Below are 25,944 nucleotides of genomic sequence, written 5' to 3' on the forward strand. Positions count from 1 at the left end.
ACGCGCAGCGCGCCTTCTAGGAACAAAAAAAAAAAAAAAAAAAAAAAAAGAGGAGGAGGAGGGTGAGAGAGAGAAGCTCGGAGAGCAGAGAAAAGGGGCCACCGATCGCCCCCCCGCTTCCCCGCACGCGCTCTCTAGCCGTGGCCGCCCGCCTGCAGCGGTTACCCCGGCCTATCCTCGGTTCCCCTGTGAGAGGATCTAGGCGCTGAGCGAGGCCCTGCCAAGGGCGGCCATGCGGCGGTGACAGGAGCTCGGCCGAGACGCTCGGGCCCCCTCGCCCTCTCACCTCCTGCCCGCTCATCGGTCCGTCTCAACCCCAGGCTGCTCCGCCGCGGCCACAGCTCGTGCGCGCGCGGCCCACATTCGCTTCCCTTCGGCGCCCCCCGGCCCCGGCGCTGCCTGGAGGCGGCTGCACTCGGGTGAGTCCCCGTCGCCTCATCCCCGCTCCCCCCCACCCCGCCCCGGTTGCCATCTCGAGCTGGGCTTTTGAGACTCGCCCCGTCCCTCCGTGGGGGGGACTGCACGGACAGCGGGGATGGGGTGGGGACCGTCGGCGGCCGTGTTGGGGGGGCCCACCCCGCCCCCCCACCAGCCCCGGGCCGCCGGCGTTGGGGGTGGGGCAGGAGCAGACGCGGTCGCGGGGGACGACAGTTGACGCGCGCGCCTGGGTGCATGGGGGAGGGGCGCGCGCACCGGCGCGGCGTGTGGCGGCCGGGAGGGGGGGGCGCCTCACGCGTGAGGGCCCCGCGCGCGAGCGAGCCTGCGGGCTGCGCATGCCCGGCCCGCTGATTGGCCGGCTCGGGAGGTGCGGGTGCGCGCTCGGTGCCAGGCCCCAGCCGTGGGGTCGCGCTCGGACTGGTGTCTCCGGGGCTCGTGCGCCCGGGCAGCAGACGCGCCGGATTGGCCGGCGGGCGGCGGGGGTGGGCGGTGCCGCGCTGCCTGGTAACTGCGGCCGGCGGGCGGGCCGCGGAGCGCCGCCCCTCCCCGCCCCTGCCCGCGCCCAGGTGGAGCCCGGGAGTGGGCTTTGTCCCGGGGCCGGGCCGGCGCGCCTACCCCAGCGGGGCCTTGCTCTTTGGGGGAAATAAGCACAATGACCGGAAGGAAAACCTCAGCCTGCAAGCTTGGGAAAATAAGCCATCGGGATTCGGCCAGTATCCAGAGGGGATTCAGAGAAGAAGACAAAAAAAAAAAAAACACACCACAACCCCCCAAAACAAACCCCCTGCCCTCGTTACTCCCGACTTTGTGCTTATCCAAATTTTGCCTTTTAATAAAACGGTTTTTTGTTTTTTTTTTTTAAAAGTGTTCATGGTTTTGTGCTTGTTGGTGTCTGAGAATGTTCAGACATCGGGTCTAGTTGGAGTGGCGCCCACTTGGAATGCGGGGCTCCGGGCACGCTTCTCAGCTTCTTGCGTTCAACTTTGCTGCAGACAATGGCTTGATGGGCCGCTGTGCGTAAAAGTGGTCTCTGGGTGCTCAGAAAACAAAAGGGGAACTTAGTTTGCAGACGAGCGTGTGCATTAGAGTGCCGGGCGGAGGCCGGGTCTTACCCACGCCTCCAATCCCTACCCCCACCCCCAGCTAAGCCCCGGGATTTGGGGTGACCGATTTTATGTCCTACAGCATATTTTTTCCTGGTCGTTTTCCAGCCACTGCAGTCTGCTACCGTGCACTTTTCGTTTCGCTTGCTTCTTGTGATCTTGGCTCACACCTGTAGGCTGGAATGACTTTTTGTTCCTTTGAGGCGGTGGAACTCTTATTGCTCATATGCAGTCACTTCTTTAAAGCCTTCTCTTATAATGTTGGGTCAGAATTTGTTGTTTCTTCTTACGGTCAGCCCCTCTTTATTTCCTCTTGGAGTTTGGTTGGTTCTGCTTTGTGTACGCGTGCCTTGGCCTGGTCACTAGGTTTAAACTCCTGGAGAGTTAGGGATTAAGCCTCTTCTGTCTTTGTCTTTATTCCCCTTACAGTCTACAACCGTCAAAGCTCATATTGGTAGCGACAGTTAGTGCTTGAGTAATGTTTTTATATGTCAGGCATCGCTCTTAGAAACTTAACGTGGTTTTCTTATTTAATATTCATAACACCCCCCTAATTCTACTGTTTAAAAGAGGAACAAGTCTAGAGAAGCTGGGTGATTACCTGTTGGTCACCAAGCCAGTAAACCTTGAACCTGTGTGACTCTTAGCCCTTAGGCCATTGGTTCTCAGAATCCAAGCATCCCCTGCGGGGCTTGTTAAAACACAATTGCTGGGCCCCACCCCAGACTTTCTGATGCTGCGAGTCTGGGATGGGCCGGAGAATTTGCATTTCTGTCTAGTTCGCTGTTAATGCTAAGGCTGCTGCTCTGAGGAGGAACACTGTGAGAACTATTCACTCTGGTATGAAATTAAGTTGTGAGGGGAGTTTATTCTAGGTGCATGCTTTTCCTTACTTTAAAACGAGGTCTTAAAGAATCAAAGTAATTCAGGCTGCTTACTATAGATTACTTGGCAAACAGGGAGTTAAGAATTTTTGTTTAACTTGGCAGGCAGAGCAGCTGGAACTCCCCAACTCTTCCCCCCACCCCCAGTTCCATGTACCAATGATTTGACTAACTTTTAAGAAAGTGACTAAAAGACTTTGTCATTGAAGCATAGGCTTTGGCTTTCATTGTCTGGGGGCACAAGTCTTTGTGACAATGATTTTAAATTTTAGTATAATGGATTTCTGTTTTGGGAAAGTAATCTTAAGTTAGATAAGGGGAATGGGATTAGTTTCTGGTAATGTTCTATCATTTTATTTGGATGATCCTTAGATCGATGGTGTGTTCCAAAACATAAAATATAAAAGACAAAGTCTCTGCTCAAGTAAATCAAAACACTGAAAAAGCTCCAAACACTTCACCTTTTTTGTTATTACTGGTGACCAGCTATTTACCTTGCATTCCACCTAATTAAATTCTATCATGTTTCATTCTTCTTTGAAAATATGAATTTTTCGAATATTGCAGTCTCTTCACATGACTGCTGTGGTGTAACTAACATGAAATTGTCTTAGTGGCTTAAACAGATGCTCATTAAGTGATTTTTATGTATGTCTAAGGGAAAGCATTTTTTTGAAGAATTCTTGGTGATTTAATTCTCTTTGAGAATAGTATTAATATTTCACTTTTGCTGAAATGTATTAGAGGTTATCTACCTGAAAGATAAGGGCTTCCCAGGTGGCCCGGAGGTAAAGAATTCACCTGCTAATGCAGGAGACAAAAACTTGATTCAGCCCCTAGGTCGGGAAGATCCTCTGGAGAAGGAAATGGCAACCTACTCCAGTATTCTTGCCAAGAAAAGCCCATGGACAGAGGAGCCTGGTGGGCTACAGTCATGGGGTCGCAAAGAGGCAGACAGAGCTGAATACACACGCACACACCTGAAAGATAATTACCAAGAAATTTTTAATAGCAGTTTACTAAAGGTCCTTACATTGGTACCTTTTTTCTTCAAAAGTTGTCTCCCTTTATTTGAGTTAAGCTTATTCATTGTTACTAAAAGAAGGTAGGAAATGTAATTAATCAGTTGTTCATTATAATTGTAGAGTTGGGTTTCCTTGTAATCAGTGAGCTTAAGTGGCAGTATGGCAGTGTGAAGAATGTGAAGTGAAAGTCGTTCAGTTGTGTCGGTCACTTTGTGACCCCATGGACTCTACAGTCCATGGAATTCTCCAGGCCAGAATACTGGAGTGGGTAGCCTTCCCCAACCCAGGGATCAAACCTAGGTCTCCCGCATTGCAGGCGGATTCTTTACCAGCTGAGCCACAAGGGAAACCCCAATATGAAGAACAATACTCGATTAACCAATGTGTAGCTGAGGCTACTTGTGTGGGGGTAGTAAAACTAAGAATTAGTATTTGAGAGAATGTGTGTATATAATACTGGAAAAAATTAGGTGTATAAATCAGAAGTACTGAATGCATCTTAATATTCTTCTTTTTCTGTTCTTTCTTTTTCTTCCTTTAGCATTTTCTTCTTTCTTGGCTTTCCTTTACAGGAATGCTCCCAGATGCAGTTTTCCCATTTTTGTTTTTTCTTTTTTTTCCTCTTTGTTTCTGCAGTCCTCGCCTTCATACTCCATGCCTGTTTCTGTCACTACTCCTCTGCTTTTTCCCACTTTGACCTAGTGGGAAAGTAAGAAAAAGTTGCATAGGGATTGTCAGAGTTGATGGCAGATTGACTCATGTTCCTTGGTTGTAAGTTGAAAAATTATGGAGGACTTTAAAAGAATTCGCTTATTTAAAAAGTGTAACTTCAGAGGTAAAATGAATTTACGGCCGAGTGAGACAGTATGGCTTAGTGGGTGCCTATCAACATAGGTTCTGAAATTACTCCATCTGTGTTACCTTGAACAATTAATTCCCTTTCACATCTTTGTATCCCAGTTTCCCTATGTTCCCTATGTATCAAAAGGATGATGATAATAGAAACTGTTTCTCTTTTAGGGTTGTTCTGAAGATTGAATGAATTAAAATTAAATACTATGTTTAATCCTTTATAGAAATTGAATTTCCTAAGGAAATAAAAACTGCATGTGATAACAGTCCTTGTTATACTGATTACAAGGTTAATCTCCATAGACTCTGGAGAATGTAAATTCTGTGAGGGCAAGAATTGTTCTTCAGGGATTTTCCCCCTCTGACAAAGTGTTTTTGTCTTTGTAGGATGGCAAAGGAAATACATCACCTGTTCCCCAGCTTAAAGTACTGTCTGTGATTGTGCATGGGAGTTCGTAGGTGAGAATTGTGGAGTGGGTTGCCATTTCCATCTCCAGGGCCTCTTCCTGACCCAGGGATTGAACCCTGGTCTCCTGCATTGCAGGCAGATTTTTTCTCATCTGAGGCACCAGGGAAACCTGTATGTGATTGTATTCTGGTATAATTGTAGAATCAGAGCGTAGTCAAGTGTTTGGTCCTATTTGGGGTATCTGGTTAAAATGAGCCCTGGTTAGTAGACAGCTATCTATAATGTGAATTTCTATAATGGAGATTAATGTCTGCCTTGTAATTAGTAAACTTAAAATTGGAAAATAGCCTTTAGAACTGGTTACCCAACACAGAATCCCTCCACCAATTTTCTTCAGCTATCATACAAGTTTTCAAAGCAGTACCTTCCCCCCACCCCACCCCTGCCCTGGGCTGTTATATTTGAGACAAACTCATAAATGTGTTGAAGGGCAATTGGAATTTCTTTGTTGTTATTGGGCAATTAAAGAAGGTAAGAAAAGTTTACCTGTCTTAATTGTGGTCAGGTCTCTCTCATCTTCGTGTTTTCACTAGAAACTGACAGTTAAATGATATCTGAGAAAACTGCTTATATCTTGTTCATTATTAAGAATTTAATATATTTAGAAAAAGCTCTTAGTATTGACTATAACGTAAATGTGAACAGTAGTATTCTTAGCCTCAGTCTTTAAACCACTTAGATTACTTTATTGAAATGATAATTTGACAAAGGGGAGGGTGACAGCATGTAAAACGCCCACTTTATAAGGAAGGAAAGTGCAAAGAGATTGACCCTAGTGCTGGGATTAGTGTGAAAAGTGCCTCAAGGGGTTCAGGGAAATTGTTAGCTTCCCACTTTTCTCCTGTTCTTTTTCTTTTTTTCCATTTAAAGCATTTTTAAGCCTTTTAAATTCAGTGCCTTTGATTACAGTCACAGCATTCTATAACCATCACCACTATTTCTAAAATCTTTCTCATTGCCCCAGATAGAAGGCCTTCTTCCCCGGAGTTCCTGGAAATCTCTTCATTTACTTTTAGTCTCTGTGAATTTGCTTCTTGTAGATAGTCATGTAAGTGGAATCATGCGATCCTGTCCTTTTGTGTCTGGCTGTTTTACTTGGCGTAATATTTTCGAGGTTCATCTGTGTTGTGTGTATCAGAATGTCATTCCTTTTTTTAAAATGGCTGAACAGTGCTGCATTGCATGATACACCACATTTTGTTTTCTGTTCATCTGTTGATGGACATTCAGATTGTTTCTACCTTTTGGGCCTTACAGTGTTGTAACATGAACATTGCTGTACAAGTATTTTGAGTCTTGCCTGTTTTCACGCTTTTTGTGTGTATGCTTAGTGGGATTGCTGGATCGTTGCTTTTTCTTTTTATCGATTTCCTTGGGGCAGAATTTAGATGGATCTGAACAGATCTTTCAATAGCAGAGAAAACTGCTGAGAAATGAGTTTGTCCCTTTGTGAGGAATTTGTGTCGGCCATTTCCACCATGAAAAGCTCGTTCTTTCAGATAGTTGCTGATAGTGATTTGTAAATGGAGGTAAAATAGACGCACGGCAAAGCGGTGTTAAGTGCGGTTTGTACAGTCGCAGGGTTGAGCAGCCGTCATAAGGTCCAGCTCCAGGACGTTTTCATCTTCCTAAACTGAAGTTGCCCATTAACCCATTCCCTCTTCCTTGCAGCCCCTGCACTCACCGTTCTACTTTTTGTCTCTAGGGATTTGACTGTTTGATTTGTTTTATTTGGCTTTGCTGCACAGATCTTAGTTTGCTGTGTGGAATCTTAGTTTCCCCACTAGGAATCAAACCCAGGCCCGCCACTGCAGTGGAAGCGCAGAGTCTGGACAAGTCCCCATATATGTGTATTTTAGGAATAAGTGATTTAATTATATTTAAAATTAAGTGCTTATTCAGTTTATTGACTGCTTATGTTTAGCACTCTGTCAGGTACTTGACAGATTCTGATAGGAACCTTGTGAGTTAAGTTCACATATTTATTGTCGTTTCTAGACTTAGGAGATTTGGGATTAAAGAATCCCACAGCCAGCCATATCTAATATTGGAGCTAGGCCTTTAATTCAGAATTTTGGCCTCATTCCAAAGCTGCCGTTCATAATTGCTTGGCTCTGTTGCCTGCTTTCTGTGGACAATACATTAAAAAGAGAAAAGATGGAGCTTTTACTCCAGTTACTTGATTTTCATTTCCTCCTCCAATTCATACAAAGTTAGAAAAAAACAAGTGAGCCAGTTTAACAAGTAAACCAAATGTTTTTTAAACTTGACATAAAGTAAAAGGAGTACATTCTTTGTATATTGGTAGAGAAAGCTGCTGCTTTTAAAAAACTCTGGACTATCAGTATAAAAGTATACTTTATACATGTGTGAAAAATTTCAAACTAGTGCTGAGAAAAGTTGTGGATTTTCCTGAATAGTTGATAAGGTGTGTGTTTGTTTTGCAAAGACACTGTTCTGGATACTGTGAAACTCAGTATTGAACTTGTGATCCACTATTGGGAAAGATCCACTTTCCCTGACTTCATTTAATTATTTTATCATTCTTTCCTTCACCTGTTTGTTTGTTTGTTTTTCCCTAGTAGGATCTTAGTTCCCTGAGCAGGGATCAAACTCAGATCTCCTGCTTGGAGTCACGAACAACTGGACCACCAGGGAAGTCCCCTGGCTTTTCCGTTTTTAAATATTTTATATATTCATTTGGCTGCAAAGGGTCTTAGTTGCAGTGTGTGGGCTTAGTTGCCCCAAGGTATGTGGGATCTTAGTTCTCTGACCAGGGCTTGAACCCCTGTCCCCTGCATAGAAAGGTGGGTTCTTAACCACTGGACCATCTGAGAAGTCCCCCCTGGCTTTTTAAAAAAGAAAAAAATTTGACTATTTTTGTTAGCTGTCTCAACAGTTTTTTGGCAATAGGGTGGAGAGGGTATAATATTTTAAGTATGAAAGTAAACACTTGGAGATCATTTCAAATCCTAACCTTTGCAATGTATTTTGTTTTGTCTTGAGAGATCACTTGATGTTTACTGATAAAATTACCAACTTTATTTCCGCAGAAATTAATAATTTACACTAGTGGTAAAGAACCTGCCTGCCGATGAAGGAGACAAGAGATTTGAATTCCATCCGTGGGTCGGGAAGATCCCCTGGAGGAGGAAATGGCAACCCACTCCAGTATTCTTACCTGGAAAATCCCATGGATAGAGGAGCCTGGCAGGCTACAGTCCATAGGGTCGCAGAGTCGGACACAACCAAAGCAACTTAACACATCTTAAAATGTAAGCGTAGCCTACTATAAAAACTTAAAAGCCTTGACGTAAAAATCAGCCTTGATCCATCTTGAATTACCCAGTGTGTCATGAGTGCTGACTGTGCAGAACTGGATGGAGGACCTGGCCTCAAACCCAAACACAGTACTGTTGAAACTGAAAGACCCTGATACACCATTTGATTAATACATAGTCTATAGGAGAAGTTTCTTCTGACAGTCTTTAGATAAAGTTGTGTGCGTGTTTATACTTTTGACATGAAATTCTAATCGTTCCTTCCTTAAAATGCAAGAAGCCAAAAAAAAAAAGCAATTTTATTTAGCTGATGGGGACAAATTCTAATCAGTAATCACAGTGTAACATCCTTCACTCTCCCAGTTTTAATACTTCACTTGTGAATGCAAAAGCAAAAGTTAGAACCCCTTTGAAGTCAGGCAAAAGTAGGATTTTTTTTAGTGGCTGTGTTTTAATTAATATGCATGAAATATTTTAAAAATTATTTTGAAACACTTTAAACAAAATAATTATAAGAAGAGCAAACAAACAAAAATTTCCCACATACCCTTCATCCTGCAAGCCCATTCATGTTTTGCCAAACACCACCGTATGTAGCAAAGGGCCTAGTCCAGCAGCACACTGAGTTCTCTGTCCAGGGATTGAACTGTGGCCTCCGCAGTAAAAGCTCAGAGTCCTAACCACTGAACCACTAGGGAATCCCCAGTATCACACTTTGCATCCAGTTGTTCCATCTCTATAATATACTTCACTGTAGAGCGGTTCCTCTGTCTTTGATGTTCATGCCCTTGACCTTTTTGAAGGTTACAGAGCAGTCATTTCATAAAATGACTCTCAGCTCTGGTTTGTCCAGTGCGTTTTGGACAGGAACATCACAGTGTTCTTGGGTTTTGTTGGCTGGGCATGATGTTTATTTGTCCCGTGACTGGAGTTACTTTGAACACTTGGTTAAGATGGTGGATGATATATGCTATATTTTCCTTTGCCTAGTAAGTGTTTTGTGAGGCAGTACTTAGGGATAATGAAAATATCTCTTGTCTTTTTAGCATAGAGGAATGCTGGAATTTTAAAAATTTAGGCTGAGAATTTTAAACTTTTTTAGGGATGACATTTAGTGCTTGAACCTAAAAACCTCATGTAGAGGAGTTAACCTAAGTCCTTGAAAACAATGAAATTTAAATATTGTGGGTAGTGGAATTTGAAAAATGTTAAAAATTGGGTTACAGTGTATAGTGTAGTTGAAAAGAACTTGGGAATTAAGAACAGTCAGATATGGATGAGACTCTAGTAATATAATCATTCTGTGATTGTGGGCAATTTATTTTCTAAGTATCAACTAGTGTTATGTTAGAAAAGGTCTGCTTTGTAAAATGTGTCTGGCAGCTGTCACAATAAACATGTCAAGATACTAAGTTACCTTCTTGAGATCTTTCAGAAGTTAAACTAATGGAGTCAATGAATTACTATAAATACATTTTCTTTAGAAACTGCTGGGTGGACATAATTAGAACAAATGGTTCGTGGGTGCTCAGTCGCGTCTGACTCTTGGCTACCCCATGGACTGTAGCCCGCCAAGCTCCTCTGTCCATGGGGTTTCTCAGGCAAGAATATTGGAGTGGGTTGCCATTTCCTCCTCCAGGGATCTTCTGGACCCAGGGATCGAACCTGCATCTCCTGCATTGCCAGGTTGATTCTTTACTGCTGAGCCACCTGGGAAGACCAGAACAAATGGTACTATGCTGAAAAAAATTTAAGATATTTATAAAATCTTTGTTCATAACCCAAAGTGATTTCACTAAATGTATACTGACGTTTTAGGGATGAGTAAGTTTTCTCTCCTAAAAAAAACTTTAGCTTTTAGGATATTGTAGCTAGAACATAGAGCTGTTAAATACAAGTTTCAGAGGTAGAAATTTTTAGGCAGCCTAATAGATTGCCAATATGTAAAATTTCATGATAACCTATACTAATTTTAATGGAACTGAATCTTGTTTAGGATAAAATCAGCTGATTCAGCTATTAGGTCCTTGCCTTTTATTTTAGGCACCATCTTAAGACAAAATATATAGTATCTTAGACGATGAATTTTAGCCTTTTCTTAGTTCTCTTCATTAAAAAAATACTTTTATAAAATCAGAACTTTATAAAAGTTTGAAATTCCATTTTACTGTTCTTAGAATTAAGTGATACTGAAAGTTATTTTACACTTCTTGCTGAAGATGAGTGTAGTCAAGTTTGTAATGATGCCTTCAGTCACAATTTTGTTGAAATTTGGCTTTTGTGGCTCTTAGTAAAATTAAATGAATTGGTAAATTAGAGTTTTAGCTAACCTTATAAACAAAAAAAACCCTGAAACTAGATCTCGAATAATGGAGACAACTAAAAAGATGTGTGTCAGTCACTTAGTTGTGTCTGACACTTTGTGACCCCATGGATTGTAGCCCGCCAGGCTCCTCTGTCCGTGGAATTCTCCAGGCAAGAATACTGGAGCGGGTTGCCGTGCCTCCTCCAGGGGATCTTCCCGAGCCAGGGGTCGAACACACTGCAGGTAGATTCTGAGCCACCAGGGAAGCCCAAGAATACTGGAGTGGGTAGCTTATCCCTTCTCCAGGGGAATCTTCCTGACCCAGGAACAAACTGGGGTGTCTGCATTGCAGGCAGATTCTTTACCAGCTGAAGCTACCAAACAACAACCAGAAAAAACCACGGAAGAGATAGCTTATCTTAAATACTGGTCCAGTGGAAGCAACCACAGCACAGGAAAGCCATGCTGCATTTTGTTGGAGTGCAGGTCGAAAAATTAAGTTTCAGTGGAAGATTTTCCTGGTTAATTAAAGTATTCCCCCCCCTTTTTTAAACTCTTAAACCTGTTTAATTGCAGAATTGAATACCATATTATCTGTCCTAAATACTGTCTGTAGCCTTCCATGGCCAATATCCTAGGGGTAAGTATGTTAATTGATTTTTAATGTTTTCTCAGTCTTAATTGATCCAGGTATCTGCGGTTTAGTAATTATGGCTCTAGAAATAAAACACTGAGTTGGGAAACGTATTGATTTTTGTAGTCGTAAAGTTTATTTCATCATACTTAACTAAATGTACAGTGTGGCTCTTAGTTGCTTATGATAAGTAAAAATAATAGAGAACTTAAACTGACTATAGAAAACTGAAAATGAAATTTTTGAGAAGAAAATATTGAGCCTGGTGCCTGGCTGAGTTCAAATCCATTTCTTCCTAGTTGACCATGGATCTTGGTTTTTGGATTTTACTAAAATACAGCGTTGCTTAAACGACTCATGGCTGTTTGTCATTGTTAATGTGATGTGTGTGCCTGACAGTGCCTGTCAGCAGAGTTTTGTGACGTAAAGTTACGCGTTCATCTAGACAGTTGGTCTGCAAATCATTCGTATTTATTTCTTTGAACAATATTCTTTGTTTTTTTCAGAAAGTGCTGTTGTATGTTCACATGTACCCTTCAGTGTCCCTCTGCTGCTGCTGCTAAGTCACCTCAGTCGTGTCCGACCCTGTGTGACCCCATAGACGGCAGCCCACCAGGCTCCCCCATCCCTGGGATTCTCCAGGCAAGAACACTGGAGTGGGTTGCCATTGCCTTCTCCAATGCATGAAAGTGAAAAGTGAAAGTGAAGTCGCTCAGTCGTGTCCGACTCTTAGCGACCCCACGGACTGCAGCCCACCAGGCTCCTCCGTCCATGGGATTTTCCAAGCAAGAGTACTGGAGTGGGGTGCCATCGCCTCCTCCTCTAGTATTTGCCTTTTGGACAAAAAGGATATTACACTTTTGCTTCAGTTTGCTTCTAAGTGCCAGTTAATTTGCTGCGTTAGGAAGATTGCCTAGTAGTACAGTTCTAATCACCTTTTAACCTGCCTTTCTTGGGTTATTTTTGTGCATGAAAGTTAGAATTTGGAGATACAATTCTAGTCCCTGGTTATAAAATTAGCTGTCTCTATGACTTTATCCAGACAGCTAATCTTGTTGGGTTGGGTTTCTCATTTCTAATATAATGGAACAAAGAGGTTGCACTAAAATATCTTGAATTTTCTTCTTGATCTAAGATTGTAAGCTTTAAGATTGAAATGGAAAAATGCTTGTTGAAAATAACTATAACATCACAAAAAAGAAATAAGACATAAATGTAATTAAAAAAAAAAACCAAGATCAGAGTTATGACCCCTCTCCCCCCACTGACTTAACAATCTGACCTGAACCTTAATTTGAAGCAGTTATTGCTTAATTTGAAATTTTAGTAATATTTAGAAATCAACACAATCAGAAATCTTAGAGTCTCGATTTTTTCATTAGAGTGATAATGACCTATGTCAAAATGTTATAGAGCTCTGTTTGACTCACTATAAAATCTCTTTATTATTGTGCTGCTCAGCATTAATGGCACGGATCAATAAATTAAAATTGGAAGTGTGGTCCAATGAAAACACTTCCATGGGGGAAGTGGCCCAGTGGCCTTCGCTAGTGGCCCAGTGGTTAAGACCCCATGCTTCCATTGCAAGGGCTGTGGGTTCCATCCCTGCCTGGTTGGGGAACTGAGATACTGCAGGCTGTGCGGAGCAAGTGGCCATAAATAAATAAGTAGCAGGCACACTGGTTACAGCAAAAATAAACCATAAAAAACCCAAGCACTTACATGGAATTAATTATCGGCTTATTTTGAGGTAGAAGAGATCAGTGCAGTAAGGACACAGACAAACCTAATCCCTGAAAGGGATCCAACAAGAAACCCAAGAAGACTTTACAGAATGGCTGGAGTCTGTTTTCAGAGACCTAAAAGAAGGCGTTGCTTCTTTTAAACAATAGCTGACAGGTTAAAAGATAAAAAGACGAAACAGCAATGGGCCGGTTAAGTTCAGTTTTGAAACTCATAAAGGAGAATTAAATCAGGGAAACAAAAGATGAAGTTAAAAACATTTGGAGTTGAAGAAGTAAAGAAACTGAAAAAACGGGAAAGGAGGTGGAACGGACCCTGGTAGCCATGATTTTTGTGTCTGTGAGCACTTTTATCAACCCCTTTCTTGATGACAGTGTCCTGCTTTGTCTTTTAGATAACTGCTTCCCTTCCCTTCCCATTCCACGCAGTTCTGGCTGGACTGCCAATCACAGTGTATCCCAGGTAATCTTGTTCTGACTAGCCACTTAAGTGGGCTTGGGATGCAAATCCCCAGACCTTCTGTGCAGAGGGTAGCAAGAAGGTACAGGGATCACAGAATAGGTGTGTGGTCAAACTTTAAAGATATTCGCATGGCTGTCATCTTCGTCTTAGGAAAAAACCCATCTTCTTAAGGAGAAGTAAGGTTTGCGGGGAGGGAATAGAAGTCTAATGATGTCCCTTGTGTTCCTTGACTGGCTTTGTATGGAGTCAGTGCCACCTTTAGGCTGAATAAAACAAGAAAATTTCCTTTGTTTACTTGTGGTGCTTTGAATTGGGTAACCTTGCAGTTTAATAATAGTTCTGGCTAATTCATAAATTGTTCTTGAAGATAAAGACTATTGTAAATTAGGTGTGGTTCCCAGAGTTGATGGGACTACTAAGAATGCTCTAGAATTATAAAGCAAAACTTTTGTAAAACTACCAAAAAGTTGGTAGGAATCTTGAAGAGCTGTTATGAGAAAGCTAATATTAACGGGAAGATGGGGGACTTCCCTGGGGACCCAGTGGTTAGGATGCCTCACTTCCACTTCAGGTGGCAAGGGTGTGATCCCTGGTCGGGAAACTTAAGGTCCCATAGCTGCACAGTGGCCCCCAAAATTCTTTTTTAAGGGAACTAATAGTAGAAATGGAAATCTGTTTTGCTCTGAGGGCATCTGCCAGTTTCACCATATGTACTTGAGTTTTGAAAACCTTGTGGGATGAAGAGGCTGAAACCAAAGCACAGAATCGGCAGAAAATTCAGGGGTCAGAGTCACCATTCCCTCAATAACTGGTGACCCCTGATTGAATAAGACTGATTAAGAAATAAGGCAGCTTGTATCCCTGTTTGTGGTCTGGGTTAACATCTAGGGGATCCGAGGAAGGTGAATTCTTGGCTCATGGTGATCTCCCAGGCAGGAACTGTTCCCAGACACCAGGTTTCATGTTTAAAACAAGGTTTTGATGTAAAATGACCAGCATACAGTAAAAGACAGTCAGGTATACATGGGAACAAGAACAATACATTTGAAGGTATAACTGTGAGAAACATCAGAAATACAACTGCAAAGGCTTGAGATTTTGAATTATCCTAGACTATGAAACAACTCCCACTACTATGTTTAAAGAAATATGTCAAGCTTGAAAATCTTTGGGGTGAAGAAAATGTTAAATGTGACATAGCAGCAAATAGAAATTATATAAATGAAAATTACAAACAAAAAACCTGGTGGGTAGTTTTAACAGAATAAGTACAAATGAAGAAAAAGATGAGTGAAATGGAAGATAAGTCAGAAGACCAGAGTTTAGTTCAGGGAGGATAAATGAGAAACACACAGAAGAGAGTAAGAGATTTAGGATTAAGATTCATTTAATCTGAGCTTCAGTGTGGGACAGGAGATAGAAAATGGGACAGAACCAGTACCTGAGGAAATAATGTGTGTGTGTGTGTTAGTCACTCAGTTATAGCCGACTCCAACCCCATGGACTGTAGTCTGCCAGGCTCCTCTGTCCATGGGATTCTCCAGGCAAGAATCCTGGAGTGGGTTGCCATTTCCTTCTCCAGGAGATCTTCCCAACCCTGGGATTGAACCTGGGTCTCCTGCATTGCAGGAGATCTTTACCATCTGAGCCACCAGGGAAGCCCCGAGGAAATAATAGCAGAGAATTTGCCACAACCAAAGGATGACAGTCCTTAGTCCAGATGCCCAGTGAATGATAAACATACTGAATAAAAGGAAATCTGAACTCTGCACACTGCTCACATTCTGAATTGTTTCAGTGCATTTTTTCTTTCTTAGTGTTTAAAAAGATTAAAAGCCATCTGCCATTTTTGTATTTACTCTTATAGGAGGACACAGTCGTTTTGGTCATTTCCCTTTTTGTTCCAGAGAACTCACTGTCCCATTTTAGTTACTTGAAATTTTTTTGTTTCATAGTCTCTTTATTTGGGAGACTTCTGAGTTTTGATATGACAGATCATATCCTGGGGATTTTTTGTTGTTGCTCATTTCTAGACACACAGACACAGACACACAAGAGAGACATGCAAACACAGCCTCCCTGTTTAACACACACACACCCCCCCACCCCCCACCCCTGTTTAAACCAGAAAAAGAGTGCCTATTTCCTTTTTGTGAGGTGCTCTACCTTTCGACGTTCTTTTTTTCCTAGGCTCCCTGGATACTTCCGGTTTGCTCTTACTCTTCCTTTCTCCCAGGGCGGTTGTGAATATTTAAAAGATGACTAATAAAACATGATAGCTATATTTAATAAATGTTTATTTCTTTTTTGTCTATCTTGCTCTTATTTTAAACTGACTATATAGGGTGAGAGGTGACAAGACCCTTCCTGGGAGGTGAGTGATTGGGTGTCTCTGATCAGAGAGGAGGCGGCCGAGGGCAGCCCACGGGGGTCTCGGAGCTGGTTGGTGGTGGGGGTGCCCCAGCCTGGCTTTCCTGCTCCTGGCTCTGGAAGGGCCCGCCCATCAGGCCTCGTGCTCTGGAAGCTCGTGTCGCCACCCGGCCTGGTGTATCCTCGCGCGGTCGCTGTTAACGCGGCGGTGCGATGACAGTTTCTTTCTCGCAAAGGGCGGAGGAGTGGACGCAGTTCCACGCGCCGTGTTGACTAAGGGCTCTCAGGGAAGTGATCCAGATGCAGCCATTTCTAGAGAGCAGAAAGCCCCAGACAGAATCGGCCTTCCCCATGGAGCCCAACTGGACTCCGCCGCCTCCAGGGTTCTTCCCATCAAAGAGTACTGAGATGGTCCCGAGAAGTTCTGTTAATGAAGCGGGAGCTCTCGTCTCCTGTGGCTTCCCCACAGGCTCTTAGGATGGCGATCCTCCAAGTTCTTAACACACTTTGAATGTGATGGATATCATAGCATATCTGTGGCAATTGAAGATGAGAGGTGGAAGCAGCAATAGGCAGGAAATTGTTCTAATGTTATATTCTGGCTCTGAGGGTGACTATATGACCTTGAGAATTTATTGCAACCTGAGAACACATCTTTTTTCTCTTGCTAGAGAATTAAAGGAAAAGTGAGATTATTCAGAAATGCTATGAACTTTCAGAAATGATAGTATTAATATATTCTAAATGAAAGTTATTATAGAAAAACAGTATGCCTTGTCCATTTTGATTTAAGTAAATTTAAATATAACTTTGGGCTTCCCAGGTGGCACAGTGGTAAAGAATCCACCTGCCAGTACAGGAGACACGAGAGACTCGTGTTTGATCCCTGGGTCAGGAAGATCCTCTGGAGAAGGATGGCAACCAACTCCAGTATTCTTGCCTGGAAACTTCCACGGAAAGAGGAGCTGGGTGGGCTACAGTCCATGGGGTCACACAGAGTCAGACACAACTTAGCAACTGAATAACAACAATAGTTAAGAAATACCCAGGTGTCTTTAGTAAATTAATTTATATATATGTATTAGGGATTTCTTTGGAAGGAATGATGCTAAAGCTGAAACTCCAGTACTTTGGCCACCTCATGTGAAGAGTTGACTCATTGGAAAAGACTCTGATGCTGGGAGGGATTGGGGGCAGGAGGAGAAGGGGACGACAGAGGATGAGATGGCTGGATGGCATCACTGACTTGATGGACTTGAGTCTGAGTGAACTCCGGGAGTTGGTGATGGACAGGGAGGCCTGGCGTGCTGCGCTTCATGGGGTCGCAAAGAATTGGACACGACTGAGCGACTGATCTGATCTGATCTGATTTGTTTTATAGAATTACTGTTGGTCCTTAATTTTTCAGTTATCCTCTCATATTAATTTCATTTCATTATTTGGTCTCTTGCTAAAACCTAGAATTAACTGAATTGAAAAGGGATAGTTTTTTAATAGGCATCTAATTTGCATACTATTTATAGGAAAACAATTCTTTTAGTATTAGAATTTTTTTGTTATTTATTTTTATTTACTTATTTTAAAAATTTATTTATTTTAATTAGAGGCTAATTACTTTACAATATTGTATTGGTTTTGCCATACATCAACATGAATCTGCCATGGGTGTACATGTGTTCCCAATCCTGAACCCCCCTCCCACCTCCCTCCCCATACCATCCCTCTGGGTCATCCCAGTGCACCAGCCCCAAGCATCCTGTATCCTGCATCAAATCTGGACTGGCTATTAGAATTTTTAAAAATTTGCTTTAGATTTTGGCTTCTTAGAATGTCTTTATATGGTGTATGTTTGCCTTTTAAAATTTTTATTATATATATTAATGTATAAAATTTACCATTTTAATGGTTTAAAATTCCCCTGGCATTAGTTACATTCTCAGTGTTGTGGGACCACCATTACTGTCTGTCTCCAGAACTTTTTTGTTGTCCCAAACTTAAACTCTGTATGTATTGAATAATAACTTCTCAGTGCTCTCTTTTTCTAGTCCCTGGGAACTAGCATTCTACTTCCTGTCTCTTAGTCTGATAGGTAATCTCTTTTGAGTGGATCACACATTTGTCCTTTTGTGTCTGGATTTTTTCACTTAGAATAATAATATTTTTAAGGTTCATCTCGATTACAGCATGTATCAGAACTTCATACCTTTTTAAGGCTGAATTACATTCCATTATATGGATGTATAATATTTTGTTTGTTCATTCATCTGACGGTGGACCCTTGGGGTTTCACCTTTTGGCTCTTGTGAATAATGCTGCTGTGAACATGAGTGTGCAAATACCTGTTCACATCCCTGCTTTCAGTTCTCTTGAGTATATACCCAGAAGTGGAATTGCTGCATCATGGTAATTCCGGGTAATTTTTTAGAGGAATACCAAACTGTTTTCCACAATGGATGCACCATTTTACACTCCTGATAGCACAGGGGTTCCTGTTTCTCCACATCCTTGCTAACACTTCCTATTGAATGGTTTATGTGTTGGATTTTTATAGTGCTTGAAATTCAGCTGAGCCTCTTTGCTGATACTAAAGTTTTCTAGAGATAAAGTGTTATAAAGGAATCGTAGACGTTATTTGTCCTGCAGCCTGTTTCCTTCTTAGTGAAAAGTGGAAGTGAAGTCACGTCCGACTCTTTGCGACCCCTTGGACTGTAGCCCACCAGGCTCCTCCGCCCATGGGATCTCCAGGAAAGAATACGGGAGTGTGTTGCCATTTCCTTCTCCAGGGGATTTTCCTGACCCAGGAATCAAACCCAGGTCTCCCGCATTGCAGGCAGACGCTTTAACCTCTGAGCCACCAGGGAAGCCCAAAAGAAAGAAATCCTGTGCCCCACCCTGTCTGCTTCATCCACTTTTCTGTAATCAGGGCCCTCAGGAGAAAGGGAGGTGATGTGTGTTGAACTGTGATAAACTGCCTGGATTGTGAAGTGCACTACCTCTTTCTGTCATTGGGAAACTAGTTCTGGGTGACATCTAAATTTATTTTGGAAGATGATGCTGACCTAATTTTATGGAAATAAAACTAGATGAAAAATTAGGGGATAGGTTCTGTATCTTATAGGATAATGGGAGTTTGGGGCAAATAGAATACTTTTTTTTAAAAGTATATTTTATTATAGTTTTTGGCTGCATTTTGTGGCATGCAGAATCTTAATTCCCCAAGCAGGGGTGAAACCCACACCCCCTGCATTGGAAGATGGGGTCTTAGCTGCTAGACCACCAGGCAGTCTTTAGAATACTTGGTTTTTGAGTCTCCTACTTTTTCTCTATTGCAAGAAAACTGTGGCTCAGATGGTAAAGCATCTGCGTACAATGCAAGAGACCCAGGTTCAATCCTGGAATCAGGAAGATCCTCTGGATCTTGCCTGGAAAATCCCATGGACAGAGGAGCCTGGTAGGCTACAGTCCATGGGGTCCCAAAGAGTCGAACACGACTTCTCGTTCTTGTTCGTTCTTAGGCAACTCATGGAGGACCCTTCCAGCTCTAAACATACATTGAGCAGGACGCTGAGTTTCTAGCACTCACTTCCTTGATGCTTCTCTTTCCCAGGGATCATGGCCCAAGTAGCAGTGTCTGCCCTGCCTGTCGAAGACGAGGAGTCCTCAGAGAGCAGGATGGTGGTGACGTTCCTCATGTCTGCTCTTGAGTCCATGGTGAGATGGCTCTGCACTTGTGTAAAGTTTCCAGTTGGGCAACATTGGGCTTGTGAAAATTCGATTGATTGGTTTTTGGAAAACATACACTTTGTCGTCGTCTTCTTTTTTTTTTTTTAGTATATACAGATTTTTTGCTTGAATAATAGTTAATGGGATTTAAGCTTTTCAAATCAAATATTACTGCATACCATGTTTCAGAATGTTGCTAACTTACCTGAATGTGTAATTTTTTACATTTAATTTCAATTTTCTACCTCCTAATATCTTAGGCAATCCCTTGTTTTGCAAACCTTAACTTTGAATTTGAGTGTGATATTTGAAGTTAGTCTGAGTGAGTTTGTATATATATTGTAGTGTGTTGCTGATGTCTTATGTATCGGTGTAAAGAACATTATCACAATTTGGGGCCTTAAGAGCATCTTCACTATTTTACATCTATTCTTTATTATATTGTGCTTTGCATTCACAATTTTCTGAATTCGGTGCCCTTTACCAAATATGTAGTGTAACTTTATTAAAAAAAAAAACAACTTACTTATACATAATTGCAAAATAATTATTTTGTTGCTTTTCTATATTACTATCATAGTACTATAGTTTGCTTATCATGTTTTTATGAATATGTATGAGTTCATAGATTTAAAAACTATCAGACTTAGGTATTTCCTGACACAGTGAAATTATATATTCTAAGCAGGAGGAGGCAGTGTATTTACTGACTTTAAGTATTATATATATATAATATAATATATACATATATATATGTATACATAGCAGAATACTAGTGGAATCTCTTATTTTTCCATTAGGGCATTTTCCCCCCTTATTTCTACTACATAGGAATTAAGAAAATTATCTCCTTCAAGAAAGCAATTTTAGAGTGGTTAGTGACCATATATACTATTTCTCTCTGAATGTCACTTATTTCTCGCTTTTGGTCTTAAAATCAGTCAACATTTGTGGCTGTCATGTTAAATAATTTAGAGATTAAATCTACTCTGTTGATATTAAGTCATTTTCTTTAATACTGATCTTTACGTAGGATGACATAATGTTGTGTAGGACCCATTCTCTTCCTCAGGCTGTCTCCACAGTTTCCTCACCTTTGGCAATGTTTGTTTCCTCCTCACCAGCAGGAGTAAAAGTCTCTCCTGTTCCCAGTTGTGTACTGTGAAGTATGGTAGGTTATAGGTTGGCTTCATCCCTCTTCCTTTGGCCCATAGGTTTCTTTGATCTAAATCCTTAGACAGTACGTGAATCTTGCTTTGCTGTTTCATAAACGCTGCGTTTGGTGACAGGGTTGTCCCAACTAAGAATGGATAGTGAAGCAAGAATGCACCCTCATTTATCACAACGTACGTAAATAATAGTTCCTTACAGGTGAGCAGCCAGGGTCCATCTCACAGAAATGTAATATAATACAACCTCAGTACAGCAGTGTTCGTCATGCTGAGAAGATTGTTGGCTCACCTCCAGGTCACAGTTTCTCTGCTGTGGCTTTATCATGGCTCAGAAGCTTTCTGATCATGAAAGTAGGTATAAAATGATTTATTCCAGATACCATTTTAAAGCGATATTATGCAAGTAATTCCCATTTAAGAAATTAGAGGGTGGTAATGGTACAAATCAAAAACAACCAGAGGAAGCTTTAGTTTTCAACAAGTGATACTGAGAACATAGGCTATTTGGGGGAAGAAAGTCTTTATCGTGTGTTAAGTTAAATTCTAGATGAGTAAAAATTTAAAGATAGTCATATTAAGATGAAAAAACCAGGAGAAAATGTATGTAAATATGTATTTAAGTCCATAAGCTTTTCTGTGCCTAATATTTGTGAGGCACCTTATGCATCAATAGAGAAACACTAACATAGCATGGAAGGTAAGCTGATTCACAGAAAACTGTCTCAAGTTCCATATTCTTCAATACCCTTTGATTTTTATGCTAATCATTGGATTAGTGGGGGGTTTTTGTTTTGTGTTTGTTTTTTTTTGGCCACACCTTGTGGCTTGTGGGATAAGTCCCCAGCCAGGAATTGAACCTGGGCCCCAGCAGTGAGAGCACTGAGCCCTAACCAATGGCCTGCCAGGGAATTCCCTGGATTATTGATTATACTAAAGTATAATAATGGTTTTTACTTTTAAAAATGGTTCTGGGAAAGTTGCACAGTAATGTTTGCTAGGATACTGAGAGTTAGCCCTTCTAGAAGTACAGATGGGAGTGTCAGCTGATGACCCTTCTTAGAAAGCAATTTTCAGTAGGTTTTGAGGACCTTAAAAGTTTTTACTTTGAGAGTTTTTGGACTGTGGTTTCATGTCTCTGACTGTCTTTTAAGAAAGTCAGTCAAGATACACATAACTATTTTGTTCCCAGATGATTTTTTCAGTGTTGTGTTTCAGAATGATAATTGGAATCAGCAGCATTTTCTATAAAGGTTGCACTAAATGAATTATTGTTTATCCACCAAATGGAAGGCTGTATACTCTTTCGTAAAGATTTTAAAGAATATTTAGTGTCTTAGGAATGTACTCAGTAGATGTGTACCTTTCTGAATGGGTTTCCAGTGGCGATACTTGTGGAGGGGGGCATTTGTGATGGAAGTGTAGTGTGGCTCCTGGGCCCCTCTCCCCTGCAGGACTGCTGGCTTCTCTGTGTCAGAGCCTCCCTTGCCCAGGGTCTCCCCTTCTTGAGGGAGGCCGGACCCAGCTCCCGAGTGCCTGCAGCGCCTTGCAGCAGCTGTCCGTTCTTGCTCTGCAGAACCCGGCTGCCCCTCACCTCACAAGGTGGTTGTCACTGGGAGTGCTTGCCAGCAAGCCTGTGTGCACATCTGAGTCTGTCTCTTGGGTTTTTGACCTATAACAGGTTACAAAGGATTTCTGCCCTTTTTTCATAAAAATTCTGTGAATCCTTAAAAATCAGGGTTGTAAACAATTTAGAAATAGCGGTCTCTTTAAAAAAAACGGGAACTCTCTTCTAGGTATGATAACTTAAGGCCAGAAACTAGGAACTTTACCTTATTCCATATGAGGCATTAAGACTGGTCATGTGATAAGATTTTTTTATTCATCCAGCTGAAAGAGTGCTTTTAAACGTCTGTGTATAACATAAGATTTACTATTTGTGTATTTTAGTGTAAAGAACTGGCCAAGTCCAAGGCGGAAGTGGCGTGCATCGCAGTGTATGAAACAGATGTGTTTGTTGTTGGAACCGAGAGAGGACGTGCTTTTGTCAACACTAGAAAGGACTTTCAGAAAGATTTTGTAAAATACTGTAAGTATTATATTTTTATCTTCTATATTCCATAAATGTTTATATTTATGGAGAACTCGTTGTTTTCGCTTCTAAAGCTGATTGAGATTTATACCCAAAAAAGACTTTTCTGAAGTCCGTGGTGACATTTCATAATGCTCAAAGGAAATCACTGACATGGTAACATAAGGGGAAATACCGAAGAGCTTAAGAAAAATAGTCACTGTTTATTGTACTGTGCTCCTTGCTTGACTCTGGCTTAGTGAAACACCTTAGAAGGTAGAGAAATATCAGTGATTAAAATTTCTTAATTCAGATAAGAAAGTCTTGTCTCTGATAGATGTTTGATGTATTGGGGGAAAAAAAGTTTTCCTCTGCATTAAGTTTGAGTAAGCATGAAGAAAGTTCCACAGGTCTTCCTGACCCCTCAATGGAGTCATGTTATCCCCCGTTCTCAGTGAGGTTTGTGATCCTCCAGTCAGAAGCTCATCCAGGTAATGTGTTTATTTGATATTGGAACAAACGCATTAGAGAAATTTACTGTAGGGTGTTAAAACCTAGACCCTCCCATAGTATGACAGTGTTCATATCTGTGTTTAACCTAACACTGTCCATAGCTTTTATCTTTAAGATCCAAACTTAGATTTCCATTATCAAGTCAGATCCAATTCGTGATACATTAAGGCAGATAATGGTTGAATAAAAGTTCATTCTTAAGTCATTAATTTCAATTCTTAATTACGTTTTTTAAAAAACATCTCTCCCCTCCACTGTACCTGCCTCCCCCGCACCATTATCTTTTAAGCTTCATGGTAGTAATCTGTTTAAATTTTTTCCCTCATTATTTCTTACCATTTTGAGAGTTTTTAAGACTTTGATTATGTTTGTGTATTTGAATTTGTACTAATAATGTTGCTTTGATTATGTGTGTGTCAGTTGCCATCTGTCCCATGAATACTGTAATCCCACTGGCAGCTGTGTGTACATCCCTGTTCCCTATATGCTTTGCTAATGGGCTTCTTCAGTGGTTAGAACTAAGCATTAGGGGAATTGTCCTCAGTTGCAAATTATAGTCCCTGCCTGTTAGTATTCATACTTATTTTATTACCAAAACGTTGATGCCACAGAGAATAATCTTTTGGTATATAATGCTTAAGTACCTAATACTCGTTTCCTATAAACTGTTCTACAGATAAGATCAATTGTCTTCCGAAACCAAATCAATGGGTTTATGAGTCAGTTTAGAAATTCTTAGAAGAGAGTTCTAAGCTCTTTTCCAGGGTTTTAAAAGGCAGTATCCTATGGAAATAAAATAATGTGAATCACTTAGGTAATTAAAATTTTTCTAATAAAAAGTAAGGAGAACGCATCATTTGTTTTAGTGGATATATTTTAACCTGACATCTGAAACATTATCATTCAACATATATAATCGGTATAAAAATTATTTTTTTGTTCACCTGTCCAAATCCTTTATTAAAGCAACAACCAAAATACAGGATGGCTCATGGGTTTGTTTTTTTTTATTTTTTGCCTCTGTATCAACTTACATATTAATCGTTTGTTTATACTTTTAAATTATTTTTAAAAGGTGAATATTTATAGCTCACAAATCAACAGAGTGACATTTCCACCCAGATATATTTTTCCATCTTATTTCCTGGTTTTAACAAGGGACATCCAGAACCAGGGGCACAGCACATCAAACTTCAGTGCCAGCACCTTCTATGAGCAGCACTAGGTCATCCGAGAGATACACTAAAGGTTTACATTTTTCATTAAATAAAAATAATTTATGCCAGAATATTCTTAGACCTATTTGCTTTCTGTTTTTACTTCTCTGTGAGCTTCAATTTTGATGGTGGCATTCTGAGAATTAGACCCCTTACAAATGAAATCTCTAAAAAAAGTCTCAATTAAAGGTCATTATCATTATCATATGATATTTTCTTGTATAACAGACACTCAGTCCTTCAGAAAGCATACTAAGCAATTCTGTTTTATTCGATTTTCTCCCCCACCACTAATTTGTTTAATCCAAATCTTGTTATTCACTGTAGAAACCCTATAAGTCATTAGGAAGATGAACTTTGTTATCTCCTAGAGGATTTTAAAATGAATAGGTGAATGTAAAAATGTCTAGTACCTTGAAGGATGGGTGGTGATTTAGTTGCTAAGTTGAGTCTGACTCTTTGCAATCCCATGGACCGTAGCTTGCCAGGCTTCTCTCTCCATGGGATTTCCCAGACAAGAATACTGGAGTGGGTTGCCATTTCCTTCTTCAAAAAAATTATTAATGGGGTATTTTGCATACAATTTTTGGTACTAAATCTTCGAAATCCAGGCTATATTATAAATTTACAACACATCTTAATTTGGACTGTGTACATTTCAAGTGCTAAGTAGCCACACGTCAAGTGTCTATAGAGCCTTTTGTGTTAGACTTGGCAACAAGAAAGATTTTGTGGTGATAATCTTCCTGTATTAAATTTGTAGTTACTCTAAAGTATCTTTTCATTTTAAAATTACTAGTACCTAATTTTTACTTGGTAGAATTGTCACCTATAGCTGCTCTTGTTTCAGAGATGATCTCTGTTTCTTATAATTTCCATTCAAGTCATTTGTCTTTTAGGTTCTTATTTTTAAAGTTCCTCCTCTTCTCTTTCCTTTCTGTCAAATCATAAGTGTTAGCATTTGGAAAAAATATTCTTAGCAAAAATCAAATATTAAGATAATGGATATGGACCTTTTATAGCATTAATATTTTACAGGTGTTGAAGAAGAAGAAAAGGCTGCAGAGATGCATAAAATAAAATCTACAGCCCAGACAAATCGGATGAGTGTCGATGCTGTGGAAATAGAAACACTCAGAAAAACAGTTGAGGACTATTTCTGCTTTTGCTATGGTAGGGTTATACACTTGAATTGTCTAAAAAAATATGTTATATAGTTGACTTTTCTAAAGGGCAGATTAAGCAATTGACTCAACAATCATGAAACACACTTTCACAATTGAATGAGTTGATTCCCAGATATTGGGTTAACATTATGAATGACCTTTCTTTAGCTGTTAGAGCTGTTTTTTTTGTTTTTTAATGTAGTTTTAGGTTCACAGCAAAATTAAAGAGGAGGGTGCAGAGATTCCCTGTCTACCCCTTGCCTCTTCTACAGATGCTTAACTTCACCACTGTCCGCACCCCCCACCAGAGAACCTGCAGTGACACAGCATAATGACCTGAAGAGTCCTGTGTATTTTTGACAAGTGTGCTGATCTCAACAAGTCCCTGGGAAAAAAGCACTTTTCGTTAGTCTAGTTATGCAATAAACAGCTCTTTTTAGGGAAAGAGGAAAGGGGGAGAGGATAAAGGTTATGCTGTGAAGTTGTAGGTAAGACTCAACTCTGGGGACTGGAGTTTCC

General features: G+C 40.8%; 1 protein-coding gene across 8 annotated transcripts in view; it reads left to right on the top strand.

Annotated features, from left to right (window-relative positions):
- The first annotated feature begins 279 nt into the window (after window positions 1–279).
- The window catches only part of GTF2I (general transcription factor IIi), an 81,913-nt gene continuing 56,248 nt past the window's right edge, over window positions 280–25,944 (top strand). For 7 of the 8 annotated variants that reach the window (XM_044935991.1, XM_044935992.1, XM_044935995.1 and 4 more), the window contains exons 1-4: window positions 288–419; window positions 19,174–19,277; window positions 22,409–22,547; window positions 25,298–25,432. In XM_044935991.1, the coding sequence (XP_044791926.1) occupies window positions 19,179–19,277; window positions 22,409–22,547; window positions 25,298–25,432 (373 nt within the window). In that variant the 5' untranslated portion in view covers window positions 288–419; window positions 19,174–19,178. Of the gene's footprint in view, window positions 420–4,689; window positions 4,762–19,173; window positions 19,278–22,408; window positions 22,548–25,297; window positions 25,433–25,944 lie in introns of all 8 variants that reach the window. The other variant, XM_025274665.2, reaches the window with a different exon arrangement.

The sequence above is a fragment of the Bubalus bubalis genome, chromosome 24 (genome assembly GCF_019923935.1).
Source record: "Bubalus bubalis isolate 160015118507 breed Murrah chromosome 24, NDDB_SH_1, whole genome shotgun sequence".
NCBI lineage: Eukaryota > Metazoa > Chordata > Mammalia > Artiodactyla > Bovidae > Bubalus > Bubalus bubalis.